Raw genomic sequence first — 16,997 nt, 5'->3', positions numbered from 1 at the left:
TCTGAACACGCAATTTAAATCACATTCAGCTCTGCATATTTATGAATAATAATACCTTCTGAGAAGGCTTTCTAACAAAAGTGGTTTAATTAAAATCGATTTGTTCCGTGTGCTCATGCACCCTCACCCTCAAGACAAGCTCTTTGATTGTCTGTGACATAAACTTATAAGAACAAAAAAGGTCTTCACCCCCGATGGAGCCGCCGAGAGGTGAGGGAAACAGATGCCCTTAACAATTTAAAGTTGATATAGCACTTAAACGCCGGCCAACAAGATCTATGGACAATCCTTCAACCCATTTTATTTTCAATAACAGGGTTTAAAGCCCAGGTGTGCCTGCCTATGAATGCTGATCCTAAAGGCAATACATTTTAGGAGCGATAGGAGCTTCAGGAGACTAGAATTTATACAGCAGCTTTACAGTTTCTGAATTGCAATTGCTTGTTTCTCGTCTAAAACATAAATTTGACTTACATGCCTATGCCCCCCGATCGTTCCCCGGAGACGTGTTTTCATATCTGGCCTACTTATAATTTGACCTCTATAATCACTTAACAGCTCCTCTAACAGCGTGTATGAAGCCTTGCTGAATGATATGAGAGGTAGATAAAAGGATGAGCAGCTGCAGTTTTGTATGCATGTCATCACCATGACAACCTCTCTCAGGAAGCTCCACTGTTTGTGAACAGGAAAAGAAAATGTAGTAGAAACAGACAAAAAAAAGGGATCAGTGGATTCAAAATGGCTACTCTGGATTAAATCATGAGATGCATTTTTTAGATGTTAACCAGCCCGGAAGAAGAATCACGTTCAAACAATCTTCCCTAAAGGTATGATTAAAATCTCTCAAAATAAATAGTCACTGCAGTATCATTCAGAATGTAATTAATTTGAAAGTACACTGAAGAGATAATCTGAAATTCAGATTTGATGAAGACTGGAGGGCGAGTGCAGAGACGCTGATGAGATGTGGAGTCTCGACGCAGGGTTTCTAAACAGCATTCAAGATTTGAAGAAGAGAGCAGAGACGAAGGTGGAAACCTTCACTTCAGAGGGCCAATAAACATTTCTCTCTCACACACACACACATACACAAAGTTAAAGTCAGTATGATAGGAGGCATGTGTTTTTAATGTTAATGAAAACAGAGAGCATCGATGTATTGCTGCTGTTTCTGCTCTGTCAAGAAATCAATCACAGGTGACTTAACACCTGCTCGATGTTTTGAGAGGCGCTTGTGCTCAACGGTCACATATTGTTCTGGGTCCCATCACAGCCTCAGCGGCAGGATGTGAGAACATCAAACACAGGAATGAAATATCCCTGGAAAGGATTGTGCCTCAGGGTTGATCGAGTGGTCTGTGTGTGTGTGTTTTTCTCCAAATGTATCTTCTGATGGATAACCTTTTATGAGCGGGGGATAAATTATAGTTTCCAAACCAGAATAAATCAGAGTCCATCTTAAAGCCCAAAAAGCCGGAGGAATCTTTGCTGGTGGTGTGACTCACTGTTTGTTCTGCCTGAGCTGAGAGAGATCTTTCCACATTGTGTGTACAACAGGAGAACTAAAGTCACACCTAGATCAACAACTGACTGTCTGACAGATGGATAGTTTAAGGGAAATACCATTCATTCTCTCATCGTAAAAAAAAGGCCGACATTACATATTCAGAAAGCTCTCAGTCTGTTTTGTTTCTCTAATGGTTTATAATCGTGTGTCACCAGTCAGTGTCTGAACGTTTCCCACGTTATGCTTTTGATCGGTGCATTTTTAAAATGCACTTTAAAAATGTGAATCACTGCAGATAAGTGGTGCTTTCCGGGACAGATTTTGGGATGTTGATGCCACTAAATGATACTTTGGAGAGAATCAGTGTTACCAAATCCGATTTCATGCCTCATAATGCAATATTTTGTCATCGCTTTTAAGTTCAAGTAGTGAATGTGACAGGACCAGCGTTAGCTTCTCTATAAAGGGCACTACACTCTTCATCAGAGTTTCACGCTCACATTCACACACACACAGGCTTACAAACATGAGCGCGCGCACACACACACACACACACGCACGCACGCACGCATCTCTACTCATCACATTCAACAATCTCGTCTGGCTACTGCACTGAGACTGATGGAAAGAGGGGGAAAAAAAGGAGGAAGAAAGCAAATAATAATCATTTGTTTGCTGTAACAAAAAGGAGCTGGAGGGGGAATGGACTCTGCACAGACAGACACTCTTAGTGATTGAGGGCGAGAGGAGGGAGAGAGCCAGTTTAATAGAAATGCGCCCAAGTGTGAACGGAGCAAAGCTCGGGCCATCCCGAGCTCTGAGGGACAGCGGCTTCCCATCAGGTCTCCCACTGCAGAGTGGAAGTTGAGGTCCTGAAGCAGGACTCAGATGAGAAACCCGGTGAGACAGAGACAGAACCAGAGGGATGAGAGATAAAACCAGAAAAGACTGTGAAAGGACAGTTACCACAGCCCTGAATTATCAGACAAATGGTCGGGGAGGGAGGATTTAAAAGCCGGAGAGAAGGAGGGATGTGGGGAGGCATTAAAGAGCACTTTGTGTTTTGATAAAGGCAGTCCTCTCATTGTGGACGTCAAACTCTTCGTTTTCGGAGTCTGTATTTGCCTCTTCATCCCCCCACACAGTCGGGATGCCGCGGTATGACACCACCCTATTTCCCCCAAGGCTGAAACCGCCCCCGAGGCCGCCACCAGCTTCCAGAGAGGGCAGCTTAATGAGAGCGCCTGAACGCAGCTGCAGCATCAGGAAGACACCAGCGAAGGTGGCGATGATGGCCATGCAGCTGAGCACAGCGATGGTTATGGGCAGGCGGGAGATTGGCTCGAGATCCGATCCCGGGTTCCCTGGGCCCACCATGAAGCTGCCGGGGGACTCGCGCATGTACTGGTTAAGGTGCAGGCAGGTGCCAGAGATGGGGTCCAGGGAGCTGTGAGGGGGGCAGGACAGGCAGGCCAGAGGGCTGAGGCTGCTGCAGGTCAGGCAGGGCGGTGGGCAGGGCAGGCAGGCGGGGACGGAAGCTGGTGGTATAGAGTTTCCCACTGTGTAGTTGAGGGGCTGGGAGCCCACGGAGAAGCCTGCTGGACATTCTTTTACACAGCCCTGCTGAAAGAGGTAGTAGCCGGTGTCGCACTCTGTAAAAGAAAAAGAGAAACGAAAGTGAAATAAACAGCCGCACGCACCTCATATGATTCCGACAAACCAAAAACAGAGGACCAGGATTCCTGCGCAGACAGTCAAGGCTCAGAGAACAGTGTTAACGTGGACATTTCTGTGTGTTCAGCCACGGGTTGTTTGAGACAAAGTTTTAAGGCAATTTTGCCTTAAAGTCACCATTTCCACTTCTGTTAGTGCGACTTTAGTTAACTTAAAAAAGAAAAACTGATGACGAAAAGCTTTGCAATTTAAATGCTGAGTGCAGCATGTTTAAGTCAACAGAACAATTTCCATATGCAGCAGGTCCAGATGCACAGACCATTGCCTATAATGGCACTTAACAGACTGTGGGTGCTGGGGGTAACAGAGCTGAAAACAGGAGTGTGAGCCAAGAGGAGGAGGAAAATCAAATTTACTGCAGGGCCTTGTCAACTTGTTCAAAAACAAAGGAAACTATAACTGTGAGCCCGAAGTCAGAGAGCACTGTGTACTATAATCATAGCATATGATGATCAAATATAATTAAAGTCAGTCCACTCGCTAATGAATCTGTATGATCTTGTCTGTCAGTGTGTACGTACCTCTGACAGCCTGTAGGGGTCAGACTGACAACATGTAGTTGGACTTCATTGTATCTGGAGACCTTGCCTCAAGCAGTATTTGGATTAGATAGGAGCCAACAGTATGGACACCATTAAATTTGAATGAGATTATTAAAAAAGGGACCTTGGGTGGAATTTAATTCAATCCCATCAGAAATTAGATCTTCATTTAAAATGGATACTGATACTGAAGCCGCATAATGATGTGACATTAGCAGTCAGAGTTTGAATAAGATAATAGCGTGACTCTCAAAAAAGTCTGACGCAGCGCAGCACACATGCCAGTATTTCACCCCGTTCCCCTCCAAACAACCAGGCTACTCCACATGTCATATCTCAGCATGACTCAGTGATTACCCTCCCTCTCCTCTGCTGTTGTGACAATCACATCCTGTGAGGAACAAACTGGGGGCGAGACACACCACTCTTACCGATGCATATCTGCCTCAGGTCCAAGGTCTTGCAGCTGTCGTTGCCAGGCTGAGGCTCGTCAGAGGAGCTGGAGGATGGTGTGCCGGTGCCGTACAGCACCAGGATGAACTGGGTCAGGGTGCCTGAGCGTGGGAGATAGAGACAGAGATAAAAACTGAAATTAACCCGGGAAGAAAAAGTAGGCCTGTCAAAAACAGTAAGACTCCGACACTCCCTCGGGTGGATTTTGTAAATGTATCCTCTTCTCATTGTAGACGCTTGAATTTTCAGCATAAAGTGACAGAAAATGACTCCTTGAAATGAGTCTCGATTTAAAGACAGTGTGATTTCACTCTTTGGAGCGTTATAAAGTGAACATCCCAGAGGATTCACTCAAGTGTGGAGGCCTTGTGAGAGGTTCCGCTTTAGCAAATCTCTCCTTAATGAGGAGGGAGGTGTGACACATGTATCTGCATCTGTTTTCTGTGGGTTTCTTGGCTTCTGCATATCTGTGTTGTGGGTGGACCTGCTACGTCCAGATGCAGATGATCCAAGTGTAAACAAGAAGAGTGAAGTGTTCCCTCCACTGTTTTATCATGCTCTCTGCTAGAAGAAAGCTATTTGCTGCAGAGCTAGTCAGCTACTATGAAGAGAACAAGGGCACCGCACTTTGGGTGCAGTAGCCACTTCATTTCTAATCTCCTGGCACCGAACCTGTAACCCTCGAGCTGAACTCTAGACTGAACAGACTAATACACTCAACATGCTGATTAACATTCAGGTGAGGTGACCGCAACACATCCAGTTTAAATCCACCTGAGGACTTAAAGTTGCATTTCGTTGTCTGTATTGCTCAACTACTATTTAAAAAAGTGCTGAAACAATTCGCCAATTAGTCGATTTTATGCATTTTCTTCCAATAATTACCCCATCCATTAGTTATTTTTCAAGTTTTCGTCATAATATTGCCATTGCTTTGCATATAAGAATCAAGATTTAGTATTCTGTTTTATGTCTCATTGATTTTCAATTATGTACTTGTGTTATTAGGCCATGGGGATATAAGAATTTATGTGACTTTATTGGTTTGATTTAATGTTTTTGCCTGGCTTTGAGCGATCTTGTCGCTGTTTGTTTTCCTGCTGTTGCCGCTTAATTAATAAAATGATTAGTCAATCGAATGAAAAGTACATGAGAAAGATTTATTTTAATCATTCTAGTTGTTTGTCAAGCAAAAACACCATATTTATTGGTTCCAGCCAAGGGTCTTTACTTCACAGAATCTTTCTTTGGTGCCAGTCAGCTGTACTGAAGTCAATGGGAGATGGATGGAGAAACACAGAATAAACTTTTTATGAATCTGCCTAATTGGGATTGTTGGACCTCTGACGGACAACTTTTAACATTTCTAACAATTTAATGACAAAACAACTCATCTGAAAAGTAAATAACAGATTAATCAAAAATGAAAATAATCATTAGTTAGCAGCTCTACCTCAAATATGGCCAAAAGGCAAATAAAACTTGGACTGCAGAATTCTAGATATGAACACACGAACATTCACCAAATATGTTAATTTCTCAACAAAAATGTCTCACCATAGTCACTGGCACCTGCCACGTTCTCGATCTCCAGTGTCCACGCCCCGGTGGGGTTCTCATCCCAAGAGTGGGTTGTCATGAAAGCCCAGTCATTAAAACCCTCTGACGAGTAGTCATGAGGCCTGCAGGACAACGACACACAGCAGTGTCAACAGTTTGTGTTTGCCAACTTGTACTGTACGTCTGTGTCTGTGTGTGTCTGTGTGTGTGTGTGTGCGTGCGTGTGTGTGTGTACCTGGGGTGGAGCAGCGTGGAGCGTGTACCGGAAGGACTAATGAGGTGGATAGCCAGGTTTCCTCTCCTGTTGTAGGACAGGGTGAGCCGGGCCTGGACGTGCTCCAATGAGGTCACGTGACTGTCTGTCCCGATGCAGGCGTCCACACTCTTGTTAATTGATAAATGGAAGCCAATGTTTCTGTCAAACAAGACAAAAGACATGCAAAGAAGACACATTAAGTAGCCGTGTGCATTAGTTGTAGGGTGTGTGCTGCTGGAATCGTTCCTGGCAGTGATCTGAATTGAGGATAATCTACACTCCAGATAACTGTCAGTGTGACTTTTTTGCTCCCTGCCTGCGAAGGTTGAATAGTTCGTGGCCTTGAACAGGATTAATGTCTCAGAACCTGTAAGCGACACAGACTTTGTGGAAGTAAACCACCTCTTTTTATTCTTCTCCTAAATCCGCTTAACAGATAACATGCATCCACAACAGTTCAGAGGAGGAGAAAGGCGGCAAGGTTTTAGTGACACTGAGGTGGCCAAATTATCGACAAGAAAACACGTTGTGATCACTGAACCGTCACGCCGTTTTAACACACAGTCCCTCAAGGTTCAGTCTGATAAATGTTTCATGTTGCATTTAAAGATTACATAAATGCATTTGACCTTTACAGCAGCCTCACATGGTAAAATTCAAAAGGTCAATTTGCAGCACTTTTCGAGATGCCAATAAGTCATACAGGGACTGCCCGCATTATTTTGATGATACATGAACATTTGCATGCTTGGGCTATTTTAATACATGTGTTTGTGGTGCATTGAAGCAGGGCAAGAAAACATGAGAGGAGAAAATGGACATTTATATAAACGGCTACAGAAGTTGATTTATCTTGCCAGTTGAATGCTGTGGCATAGTTGTCTGAGATTTAAGTTCTGTGAAGCAAAATGTGTGGCACTGTTGGAATCAGGCCTCTGTTTTTGCAAGCACACACAAAACGGATGGAGAGAAGGATGTGCTACAAACCTATTAAAAAGCAATTTGCTATTCAGTCACAGTGGGGAAATCAACAAGTAAAAGAGGGCAACTGATCAGGAAAGAAAGGCGAAAACTTTGGCTCCATTTAGTGTTGTGTTGTCAAAAGTATCAAAATATCGATACTTATCAATTCTGACTATTATAAATAGTTTCAATACAAATTTTTCGCCGTATCAATTCACCAGTACCAGCTGCATCGAGTTGACACTTTCACTGCCCACATCGCCCCAACTCTTCTATGACTAAATTAACTTAGTCGCTGTTCAAAAGCCTTGTTATTGAGGACATTTTATGCCCTCAATATTGTGTCAGTTTGTCCCTGTGGTATTGTCGATGGTATTGAAAACTGATATTTTACAAGGTATTATATCGAAGTTAGAAGTTCCAGTATCATGACACAACACAAAAGCCCCGTTTCAACCAAGCAGTCCGTTTCAGTTCAGTTTGTTACACAATTGTTTGCGTTTTCGTCGACAAAAGTTGTGGATGGTAGCAAAAGAACTGCTCCATACCATCCTGTTTTTCGTTACCCTTCTGTTGAGGTACCTTGCACACTGATCCGATACTAAAAAGCTAAGTTAAAACACTGTAGAACAGTAATTGGTCTGAACTGAACCGGACTAATTGGTGGAAACAAGGCTTTATCTATTATTAACATTTCATGTGACATGCTATAAAAAAAATCGCCTCAGTTTGAAGGTAAAAACTATTGCTGAAAATCATAGATAACATGTAAAAGACTTCTCGGTTTAGCATCACCAACACATAGCGCAAACCAGCATTGCACTACCAGCATTATTTCTGGTTCAGTTTGTTTTGTCCCTGGCACGCAGCAGCTTCCAGCAGATCCTCTCCAGTGCATCACAATCACGCACCAATTACATATTTGGAATCATTTATTGAACATTCCTTTAATTAAATCTTTTTACAGCAATAATCCTGGGGAGACACAAATGTGTATTTATAACCAGGGTGTATAAAGCTTTACACATCCACCCAAAAAATATTCTGGGAGGCAGCCAAACCTTAGGATTTGCCATCCATTTTTGGTGGTGAGTATACTTGAGAAAGAACAGGGTGTTTTTCACATCATTAATCACTTTTTGAAGAGCTGCGTCTGAGCTTGGAACTCACTGCAGTTTGCAATAAAATGTTTGTTAAATTCTCTTTTAAGTCTTTAAGAACAAAGTGTGGACACATCTCATTTTCACATTCAGTGTTAAAATACTGCATCCTGTAACTTATTTGGTTAGACACATGAAAAGACTTCATGTTTTAAGCTTTTTCCAAATGTAAAATCAAGGTTGACTTCAAATCAATGATATGCAAATGGCGGTCGCTCTGAAATTCACAAACAAATATTTCGATAGACAGAACAACACAAAACGCCACAGCTTTTCATTTATCATCCAACTGCTACACAAGTGAGGTTAGCAAAATGATTGTAGTTATGGTCATAATGATGTGGTGCTGCAGTTTTCCCTGGAAATGTGTCCTTTCTGACACCCCATCATGATTCGGATGTAATCACTGGATGTAATTGACAGTGAGAAAGACACTGAAAGCCTACCTGCTGACTTATTCCAAGTCACTCTGGATAAGTGAGTCAGCTAAACACCTTAAATGTAAATTGAATAACCTGCCTCGACTGCTGCTCCCAGACGCTCGAACCATCTGCTCTGGGCTCTCATAGCTGCGATAAAAGAGATAGAAACCTCAAACCCAGCGAGAGAAGTGACAGGGTGCGCATAATGAAGAGGAGATGTCAGGGAGTGTTTAGGTGGAAGATGAAGAAAATGGCTGAGGAGAAATATTGAATCTTAGGAGTGAACACACGAGTTGACAAATTACTATTTCTTTTTTAAGTACTCTGCACACACACACACAAACCAGTGACACGAAACATTTCAACAGGCGCCCCGAGCCAAGCTGAAGATGAAGATGTAACGTGTCAATGCAGCAGAGGATCAACAGCTCAGTCACACACCTGTGTTCTGTTATATTTCTCATATCGCTCACTGCATCTTAAACACCCAGGCCCTCCCCTCACATTAGATCTCTTTAATCGTAAGTTTGAGTTACAGACACAACAAACCGACATCAGAGAACAAGTGCTGACGAAGGCAGACTGTTGCGTTGCATCACGTCACCTGTGTCTCCACTAAAAAGCTGCCCTTAAAAACACCACAAAGACTACAGCCAACGATCAAATGCATGAGAGGAAATACCTCTCCATACCACCAGGTGGCTGTAGTTTGTATTTGTCATTCAGGGGGTAACCAGAAGACTCCGGACTAAAGATATACAAACAGGCGTTTGTAGCCGCTTCTACTCAAGTCAAATTGTATTGATATAGGGCTAATTCACAACAAAAATTACCTCATGACACCAAAGACCAAACTCTTTAAATAATCAATTTACAGAGACCAAACATTTCCCCCATGAGCAAGCACTTGGCGACAGTGGCGAGAAAAAACTGCCTTTCAACATTCAGAAACCTCAGAGCAGACCCGTACTCATGGTGGGCAGCCATCTGCCTTGACCGGTTGGGTTGATCAAAGAATTATTCTGAGAAAAAAAAATGACACTGGCGAAGAGGTGGGGGCGATAAAACAGAAACCGTTCATGGATACTACAGTACAGCGACAGGCTCAAGGGGATTGCAGTTTCTTTTCCCATTTGTCTTCATGTGCACTGATTTACTAACAGCCAATCAAGAGTGATTTCTCACCCTGACGGGCTCCGCAACCACATCTACACGTGCATTGGCCAAAAAGCCAGCGACAATTTTCTATTCACACAACACAAAACAGGACAAAATATGCTCTAGTAGTCCAATTGTCCTATGAATTTTTTATTTTTATGATTAACTTGTATTGTTAATTAGATTAACTAACTATTACATATATTGTATGTCATCATATTGTCATGTGTTTATGTGTTCTTGCCCGAATTAAATTAAATTAAATATTTAAAAAAAGAAAGAAAAAAAAAGCCACGGATTCAGGATTATTTTTGTCAAAGTTCAGAAAAGCTTCCTCCAGAGCTGCAGATGACAATCAAACAGACGTTTCAACATCTAGAATAGTCATCCTATAAATTAGGTTGTAAATCATATTTTATGTTGTGGTACATCACATTCTGTTACTTGTACTCCAGCAGGGGGCGTTCCTCAAATGTCCATCTGACCCCTGAATGCCCCGTTGCTCTGTCAGTAAGAGTAGAAAACGAGCTCAAAGTGCTAAAAAAGATAAACATGACATCAAACCATCTGAGAAGTAAAGTGAGGAAAGATTTTGGATTCGACACAGATGAAGTTAAGATAAGGCTGTTTGCAGGGTTTGTAAAATGCAACCGCCTCACTGTAACTTTGGCTTGTCACGTGTGTGGCAGCGGAGACAGCGGAGGAACTCTGAGGGACGGGAACAACATTAATTCTACAGTGTAGTTTAGGATTAGGCTACGTGTGCTGCATTTAAATTAATTCGAACAAATTGCTTGTTAGCTCTAATTAGTTTTAACCATTTTTTTAAGCGACAGCTTTAATATGTGTAGACACTCGTAATCAGGGTCTTAACAAATTCTGTGAGCTGCATGCGTGTGTGTGTGAGTGTGTGTGTCTGTGTAGTGGACTCACCTCGGCTCACAGACCATGCTGATCACACATTGCCGCTGTGGCCCCACATTGGTCCACGTCTGTGCCAGTGCTACAATTGCACTGGCATCAAGTAGACCATATCCATACGAGTGGCTAACTGCAGAGACAGGGAGAGAAAAAAGGAAACGTGAATGTCGACTTGAGAGCAGCATCCTCACTCTCCCAGCTCCAACTTTACAGACCAGCAGTTTCACAGTGTGTGTGCCATTTTAAGCTTTCAAGCAACCCACTTTGTGCTCCAATGCCAATTTAAGTTTATGAGATGTATAACATATTAATGAGCCTCAAAGGCATCAGCAAAATGCCGAGGGCAGAGCAGAACTTGGAAGGAGTTTCTGTACCTTTGCGGCCAACGCCATTGGTTCTCCAGTCGTTGGTGAGCAGGTGGGCAGGGTGAGAAGTTCGTACAACCAGATGTTGCATGTCCCTCCAGGTCAGGTTTTTACTGGAACAAGTGTATATGGCAGGCACACACAGAGACACACACAGCCACATGAAAGAAGGAGACACACACACACACACACACACACACACACACACACACAGGGAAACACATGGTGAGACTCTTAAAAAGTTGAGGCACTCAAACAGATCAAACAGACATGTCTGACAATCCGTCCCACAGTTGGGGCTTTTCCATACACATGTGCTGGCTCTGCTTGACTCAGTTTGACTCAGCACATCAGCCCAGCGCAGCAGGGATTTGCATTTCCATGACAACAGGGCTACCTGTTCGAAGGTCTGTTTTTAACATGTGACGTACTTGTCTTCTGCAGTAGTCAACGGAGCAGCTGTAAACACTCTACCTCATCGCATTATCACAGAGTCATCACAACAAAAGCCCTGCTAATTCTGTTACAAACATTTCATTTCCTATAAAATCTTCACAATAAAAGTCCCTCGTTATTAAGTCTTTCAAGGCTTTTATTACGAAGCACCTAAATCAGGAAATGGTTTTCACCAGCAGGAACTTCACACAACTCCCAAAATAGCTGAAAGCAAACAAGATGGAAGGGTATAATACAGCAGATGTCTGAAAGTACAAACAAGGACACTGGAGGGAAACTACTTCAAACCACAGAGATTGAGTAAGAAGCTACAAAATTACTTGGAGCTAAACAGGCAGAGAGTTAAAAACTTTGTTCTCTCAGGCTTCGTGCACAAATAGGAGTTTAGTATCACAACACACGCTTTCAGGAGGTAATAGGGGGCTCAATTCGGCCGGTAAAACTGATCATGGAAATGCAAATCGGCGCGGACAAAAGTGCCAGTGGAAAAACCCTGTTAACCTGCAGGTGGACAGCTGTTTAAATGCAGAATACAATGAAGTACCACTCGCATGCTTTTCTGAATTACAGTATATCTGCACTCTATTTCTACCCAGTGGCAAAATTGAAATAAAGTGAAAACCTTCAAAGCGTTGAGTGCATTTCCTGCCTGCAGCTGTGACAGTTTGAAGGCTCAACAAAAGGGTAAAAGGAGGTCACGCCTAAGTTGAACTCAAAATGGTTTGTCTTCTTATTGTGGATAAGTAAACTAAAAGCATAGGAGTTTGTCACTTTTCTCTCTCTTTTTCTCAAATCCCTTCCTAATTGCAATCTTTTTCTATCACCCAGCTCTGTTTAGCCAAGAGACTAATTACTCATTTTCAGGACTGTTCTGTGCCGTGTTTGCCCCTCCATTAGTGCTGCCTGACCGGATAAGAGTGATTAGTGCTTACATCAAATTGTGCCGTTATTCTAAATGCACTGCAAAAATCTATCATGCAGAAGGTTAAAAAGTAATTCATAAAATGGGATAATCGAGCAGAATTGATGCATATACATGCAGCACGGGTGGTTAAAGCCTGATTTAGAACAACAGTGTTAAATTTATAATCATGCTTCTAAAAGGTCTATGCACCTGTTGCTACTGCTGCTAATGACCAATTTACAGTCAAGAAACTTCAAACCACATGCTAGAAACCTATAATAGTGGGTAATTAATTCAAACTACCTTGACTTGAATATATGTGCATATGCTGAAAACGACCAATCTTTCTCTGGGATAATTACTGCTCGCTTTGTTCTGTACAAATTATATTTAACAGTTTTCTCTTGCATTGGATTAAATGATTTTAATCAATGAAAGTCAGTGAAATGTGCAGATAGGGAAGGTTAGAATGAGGCTGTACTGCTGAAGAGAATTGAAAGGCTTTGGTCAGGCTCAGAAAAAGGGTGATAAGCACTTACTTGGCCTCAAGGGCGAGGGCGATGATCCCAGCAGCCAGCGGGGCCGAGGCAGAGGTGCCTGTGTGGGAGTCCGTGCATTTGGATTTGAGGTCTGTAGTCACCTAAAGAAGAAGAACACGGCGGTGCTTAAATTGACAATTTCAACAAAACTATATTCTCGAAACATTAATTATTCTTTAAATTCAGTTTGATAACTTTGGTCCATCTCTCACAATCACAAGATACTTAGACTTATGTCACCTGACAGCTTCACGCAATTCTTTCTGCTGTATGTGCTGGAGGTAGATATCGCCCAATGGTCAGAAGAAGCAGAGAGCAAAAAAAAAAAAAAAAAGGCCTCAGCAAGACTCCCTGGACCAGCTACAAAATCAAAGCGGGGAAATGGTATAACTTATTCTCACCCTCTCGACTAGCAGTGAGGTGTCTTTGAGCGAGACTCTTTTTAGATCGAACTGCTCCAGTGGAGATCTCCTCAGCAGCCCTCAGCAGAAGGATGTGGTTCTACTGGGCAGCTCCCGGGAGTGAATTTCTGTAGCTGCATGAATACATAGCGAGGCGGTGCAGAACTGGCATGTTTGTACTCATCAAAACCCATCATGGGGAGGATAAAGGTTACAAAACACTGCCTCGCGAAAAGCCCCCACTCACCCACGGTATAATCCTAAAGGGAAAGTGAATATATGTATCTGAATAAGACTTCAAAACTCTGCGCTCTGTGCTGACCAATGCAGAGCTTCCAGAAACAGATCTTTTCATGGACTAAACAGAATATTAAATGCACTGGCAGAACTGACTTTAATGGTCCGATTACATATTCAGGAGCTTCCCATATCCCTCACTTTAAATTGAAAGAGAGGCATGATTTAAGTGTAATAAAAAAAAATTAAAAATCAGAAACTGAAAGAATTAAGATATTCACTCCTGCATAACCCCAGAGGTTCCACCCTCTCTCTTCTTCTCCATCTCTTCATTCCCGGGATCATGAGTGACAGCACAATTAAGTGAGTACAGCACTGGAGCATTAAGGGACCAGCCACATGTCACAGAGATGTCATAAGCTGTCCGTCCAGTTGGTCTGGCTGCTCGAAGCTATGCTCGAGAAAGAAAGACTCTGTGTGTGTGTGTGTGTGTGTGTGTGTGTGTGTGTTTGAGTTTATGAGGAGAATATAAAGCAGCAACAGATGGAGTTTCAGCCGTTCACTATTCGTAATAATTTTAATGGTCCAAGACGGGATGAATGGTGGAGAAGAAGAAGACTGAAGAAAAGGAGGAAAGAATGAAGGAGTCGTTCTGTGGTTCAGACAACATTCAGAATAAAGCTGCCGAGCCAAATGCTACAAATGAGACGATTACTCAATTTGTCCCACTGAGATAAAAAAATAAAAAACTCATCAGCAACTATTTTGATAATCAGTTAATCATTTAAGTTGTTTTTTGTAAAGCAGAAATGGCAAATAAAAATCCATGGCTCCAGCTTCTCAATTGTGAAATATCACCTGGTTTTCCCAGTTGTCTGTGACAGTAAGCTGCATGTTTGCGTTTTGGAGAGATGGTCGGACAAAACAAGACATTTAAAACAATAATATTTACAGACCAGAAGAATCAGTTTGCTCAAGAAACTAATTGGTGGATGAATTGATAATTAAGATGTTTTTTTGCTGTGATATGCATGTATACAGTATGATCAAATCACATTCCCAAAGGGGCTATAGACATTGAAAATGCAACTAAAAGGATAAACTATTCGTGTCAGATTATCATTATCTATGGCAACCTGTTTGGTATTTTATTATAAACATTGCTCACTAAATGTAACAATGTAACTGGGTTCAATTTCATACTTGTGTAATACTGATTGCTTATTCTTATGATCATTATTACCTCGGTTAAGGAGGTTATGTTTTCGCCTATGTCTATTCGTTGGTTGGTTTGTCAGCAGCATTACATAAAAACTGCTGAACAGATTTCCATGAAACTTGGATGGAGGATGGGTCTCTGCCCAGAATAGACCCCATAAACTTTTGGTGCTAATCCCGGTAAAGGGACGGATCCAGGGATTTTTCTCACGTTTTTTTTTTATCATTGCGAGAAAAGATTCCTCTTTTTTGACATTTTCGTTTCGTTCATGTATGGATCTTGATGGGAAAAAAATCAGGCATATTAAGGTGGCTGGAATCTATGACTGAGTACAATCTGATTCAGATCAGGTGATCTTAAATTATGGTTAGTAGTTATGGGTTGTTTGAAATTTAGAGTGATACAGGGCTATCAAGTTTGATATTGGATTCGGCTTGATTGAATTAAAGGGGACTGTTGGGCCTTGACGGATGTGTGCGCTGTACTGAGTGCCATTCTAGCTGATGATTTTTTTTGTAAGTAAAAATATAATAGTGAAAAGTAAGGACATGAATTCAAAAAGAAAACTCCACAGGGCACCTTTAATGAATCAGAACTGTTGTTGCTAATTCTACTAATTGATTCATCACCAATTATAATATCAGACTGTTTTAAAACTAAAGTGTTGCTATAAGGAAAAAAGCACCAGGAGAGGAAGAGAATGAGAGAAGAGACACTGGATGCAACTACAACTCACTATCTGTTTCTCGTTGAGGTTCCCCGAGCTGTAGGTGGTGGCAAGGGTGGAGGAGCAAGCCTCGCTGTACCAGGGGACGTTGCCGTTCTGGGTGGAGCTGCTGATGGACAGGGTGTAGATGCTGTTTGTGTAGCCATCACAGTTGCAGCTGTCCTTCTCCCTCCCTCCGTTCCCAGAAGCCCACACAAAGATGGAGCCCAAACCATTACGGCCCTGGAGAAGGTGGAGTGCATTTAGACAAATGGAAACGGACAGCCAGAGATCCTTTCATTCTCTCATTCAAGCTATTGGTTGTTGGATCAAAATCTCATTCAATCTTTAATAGAAGTCCCAATTATGGGAGGGCAAATTAATCTCAGGGCTCATTTATAAAAGGGTCCATTAAAACATAGCATACATCACTGAGGCTGGTGTGGTCAGTCAGTAAATTATAAAGAGCCAAATATCGCATGACAGCAATGCAATACAAAAAGGCACTATATGACAACAGCTCATTGTGATAAATCATCCAAGCTCTCAGGCTTTGAAGTGCAATAATTTTCATCTAAGAGCTGCTTTATTGTATTGAGTGGACCCGTCTCTCTCTGCATTGATCAAACCCAGCTATGCACCACCCACACTGCCATCTGACAGCGCTGTCACTGTGGCAATTATCTTAGTAGTCAGTGTCAGTGTCAGCGGTTCCAATCAGCTTTATGGCACATGCCTTGAATCCTGCCGCTCTATAACAAGAGTCACTGTTAGCTGGATGGATGTGTTTATTCACGGAGTGCAGATGTAAGAGCCTCGGGTGTGATCTGTATGCTTATTAATCTGTTGACTTGTTCATTTTACATATTTGACACTGTCTCATGCATTAAAACAAGTGCTGCTATCAACAACGGGGCTGGTTACACGGCAGCACGGCCCTCTTTTTGGTTTATATTCAGAATGCCATGTTGTCAGATGCTGACAGGCTAGCTTTCAAAATTACCCCCCTTCAAAAAAACTCTTGTTCTCTGTTATATGTATATAGTGAGGAATTTGTTTGGGAGCATTTGATTAGGAATGCTTGTCAAGCCATCAAAAGCTCCAGTAACTGCTTGATTGGATTTTAAAAAAACAACTTTGATTTTTCTTAAAAACACTTCAGACCTCATGCCAAATGAATGAAAAGGCTGAGAGATAAAAGATGAGCTGGCGGTTTAAGAAGCGTCCTTCAACTAACAATGAATATATTAAAAATAAAAAACTTTTCATACAAAATTTCTGTCAGTGCTGCTTCTATTCATTTTGCAAGATGTTCCTCCCTGGAGGCTTTTTAGAGGACATTCCCTTTCATTCCTAATTGTCAGGGTCAAAAACCGCTTTGTTCTTCCTGCTTGTGTCCTCTCATGCTTAAACAGTTCAATTACCGTCTGCTGAAAGGAAGCCACACACAGGCAGTAAATAATTTCTGTCTCACAAACACTCACACACATA

General features: G+C 42.1%; 1 protein-coding gene across 1 annotated transcript in view; it reads right to left on the bottom strand.

Annotated features, from left to right (window-relative positions):
* Nucleotides 1-1,110: 1,110 nt before the first annotated feature.
* The window catches only part of furina (furin (paired basic amino acid cleaving enzyme) a), an 86,453-nt gene continuing 70,566 nt past the window's right edge, over nt 1,111-16,997 (bottom strand). Inside the window, exons 9-16 of the mRNA XM_073463777.1 lie at nt 15,537-15,749; nt 12,944-13,044; nt 11,054-11,157; nt 10,692-10,809; nt 6,035-6,214; nt 5,797-5,921; nt 4,218-4,340; nt 1,111-3,162 (exon numbers count right to left, since the gene is read on the bottom strand). Coding sequence (XP_073319878.1) covers nt 2,555-3,162; nt 4,218-4,340; nt 5,797-5,921; nt 6,035-6,214; nt 10,692-10,809; nt 11,054-11,157; nt 12,944-13,044; nt 15,537-15,749 — 1,572 coding nt within the window. The 3' untranslated portion in view covers nt 1,111-2,554. The remainder of the gene's footprint in view (nt 3,163-4,217; nt 4,341-5,796; nt 5,922-6,034; nt 6,215-10,691; nt 10,810-11,053; nt 11,158-12,943; nt 13,045-15,536; nt 15,750-16,997) is intronic.

The sequence above is a fragment of the Pagrus major genome, chromosome 4 (assembly GCF_040436345.1).
Source record: "Pagrus major chromosome 4, Pma_NU_1.0".
NCBI classification, from domain to species: domain Eukaryota; kingdom Metazoa; phylum Chordata; class Actinopteri; order Spariformes; family Sparidae; genus Pagrus; species Pagrus major.
The sequence above is the reverse complement of the archived record's forward strand: the minus strand, read 5'-3'. Positions and strand labels throughout refer to the sequence as shown.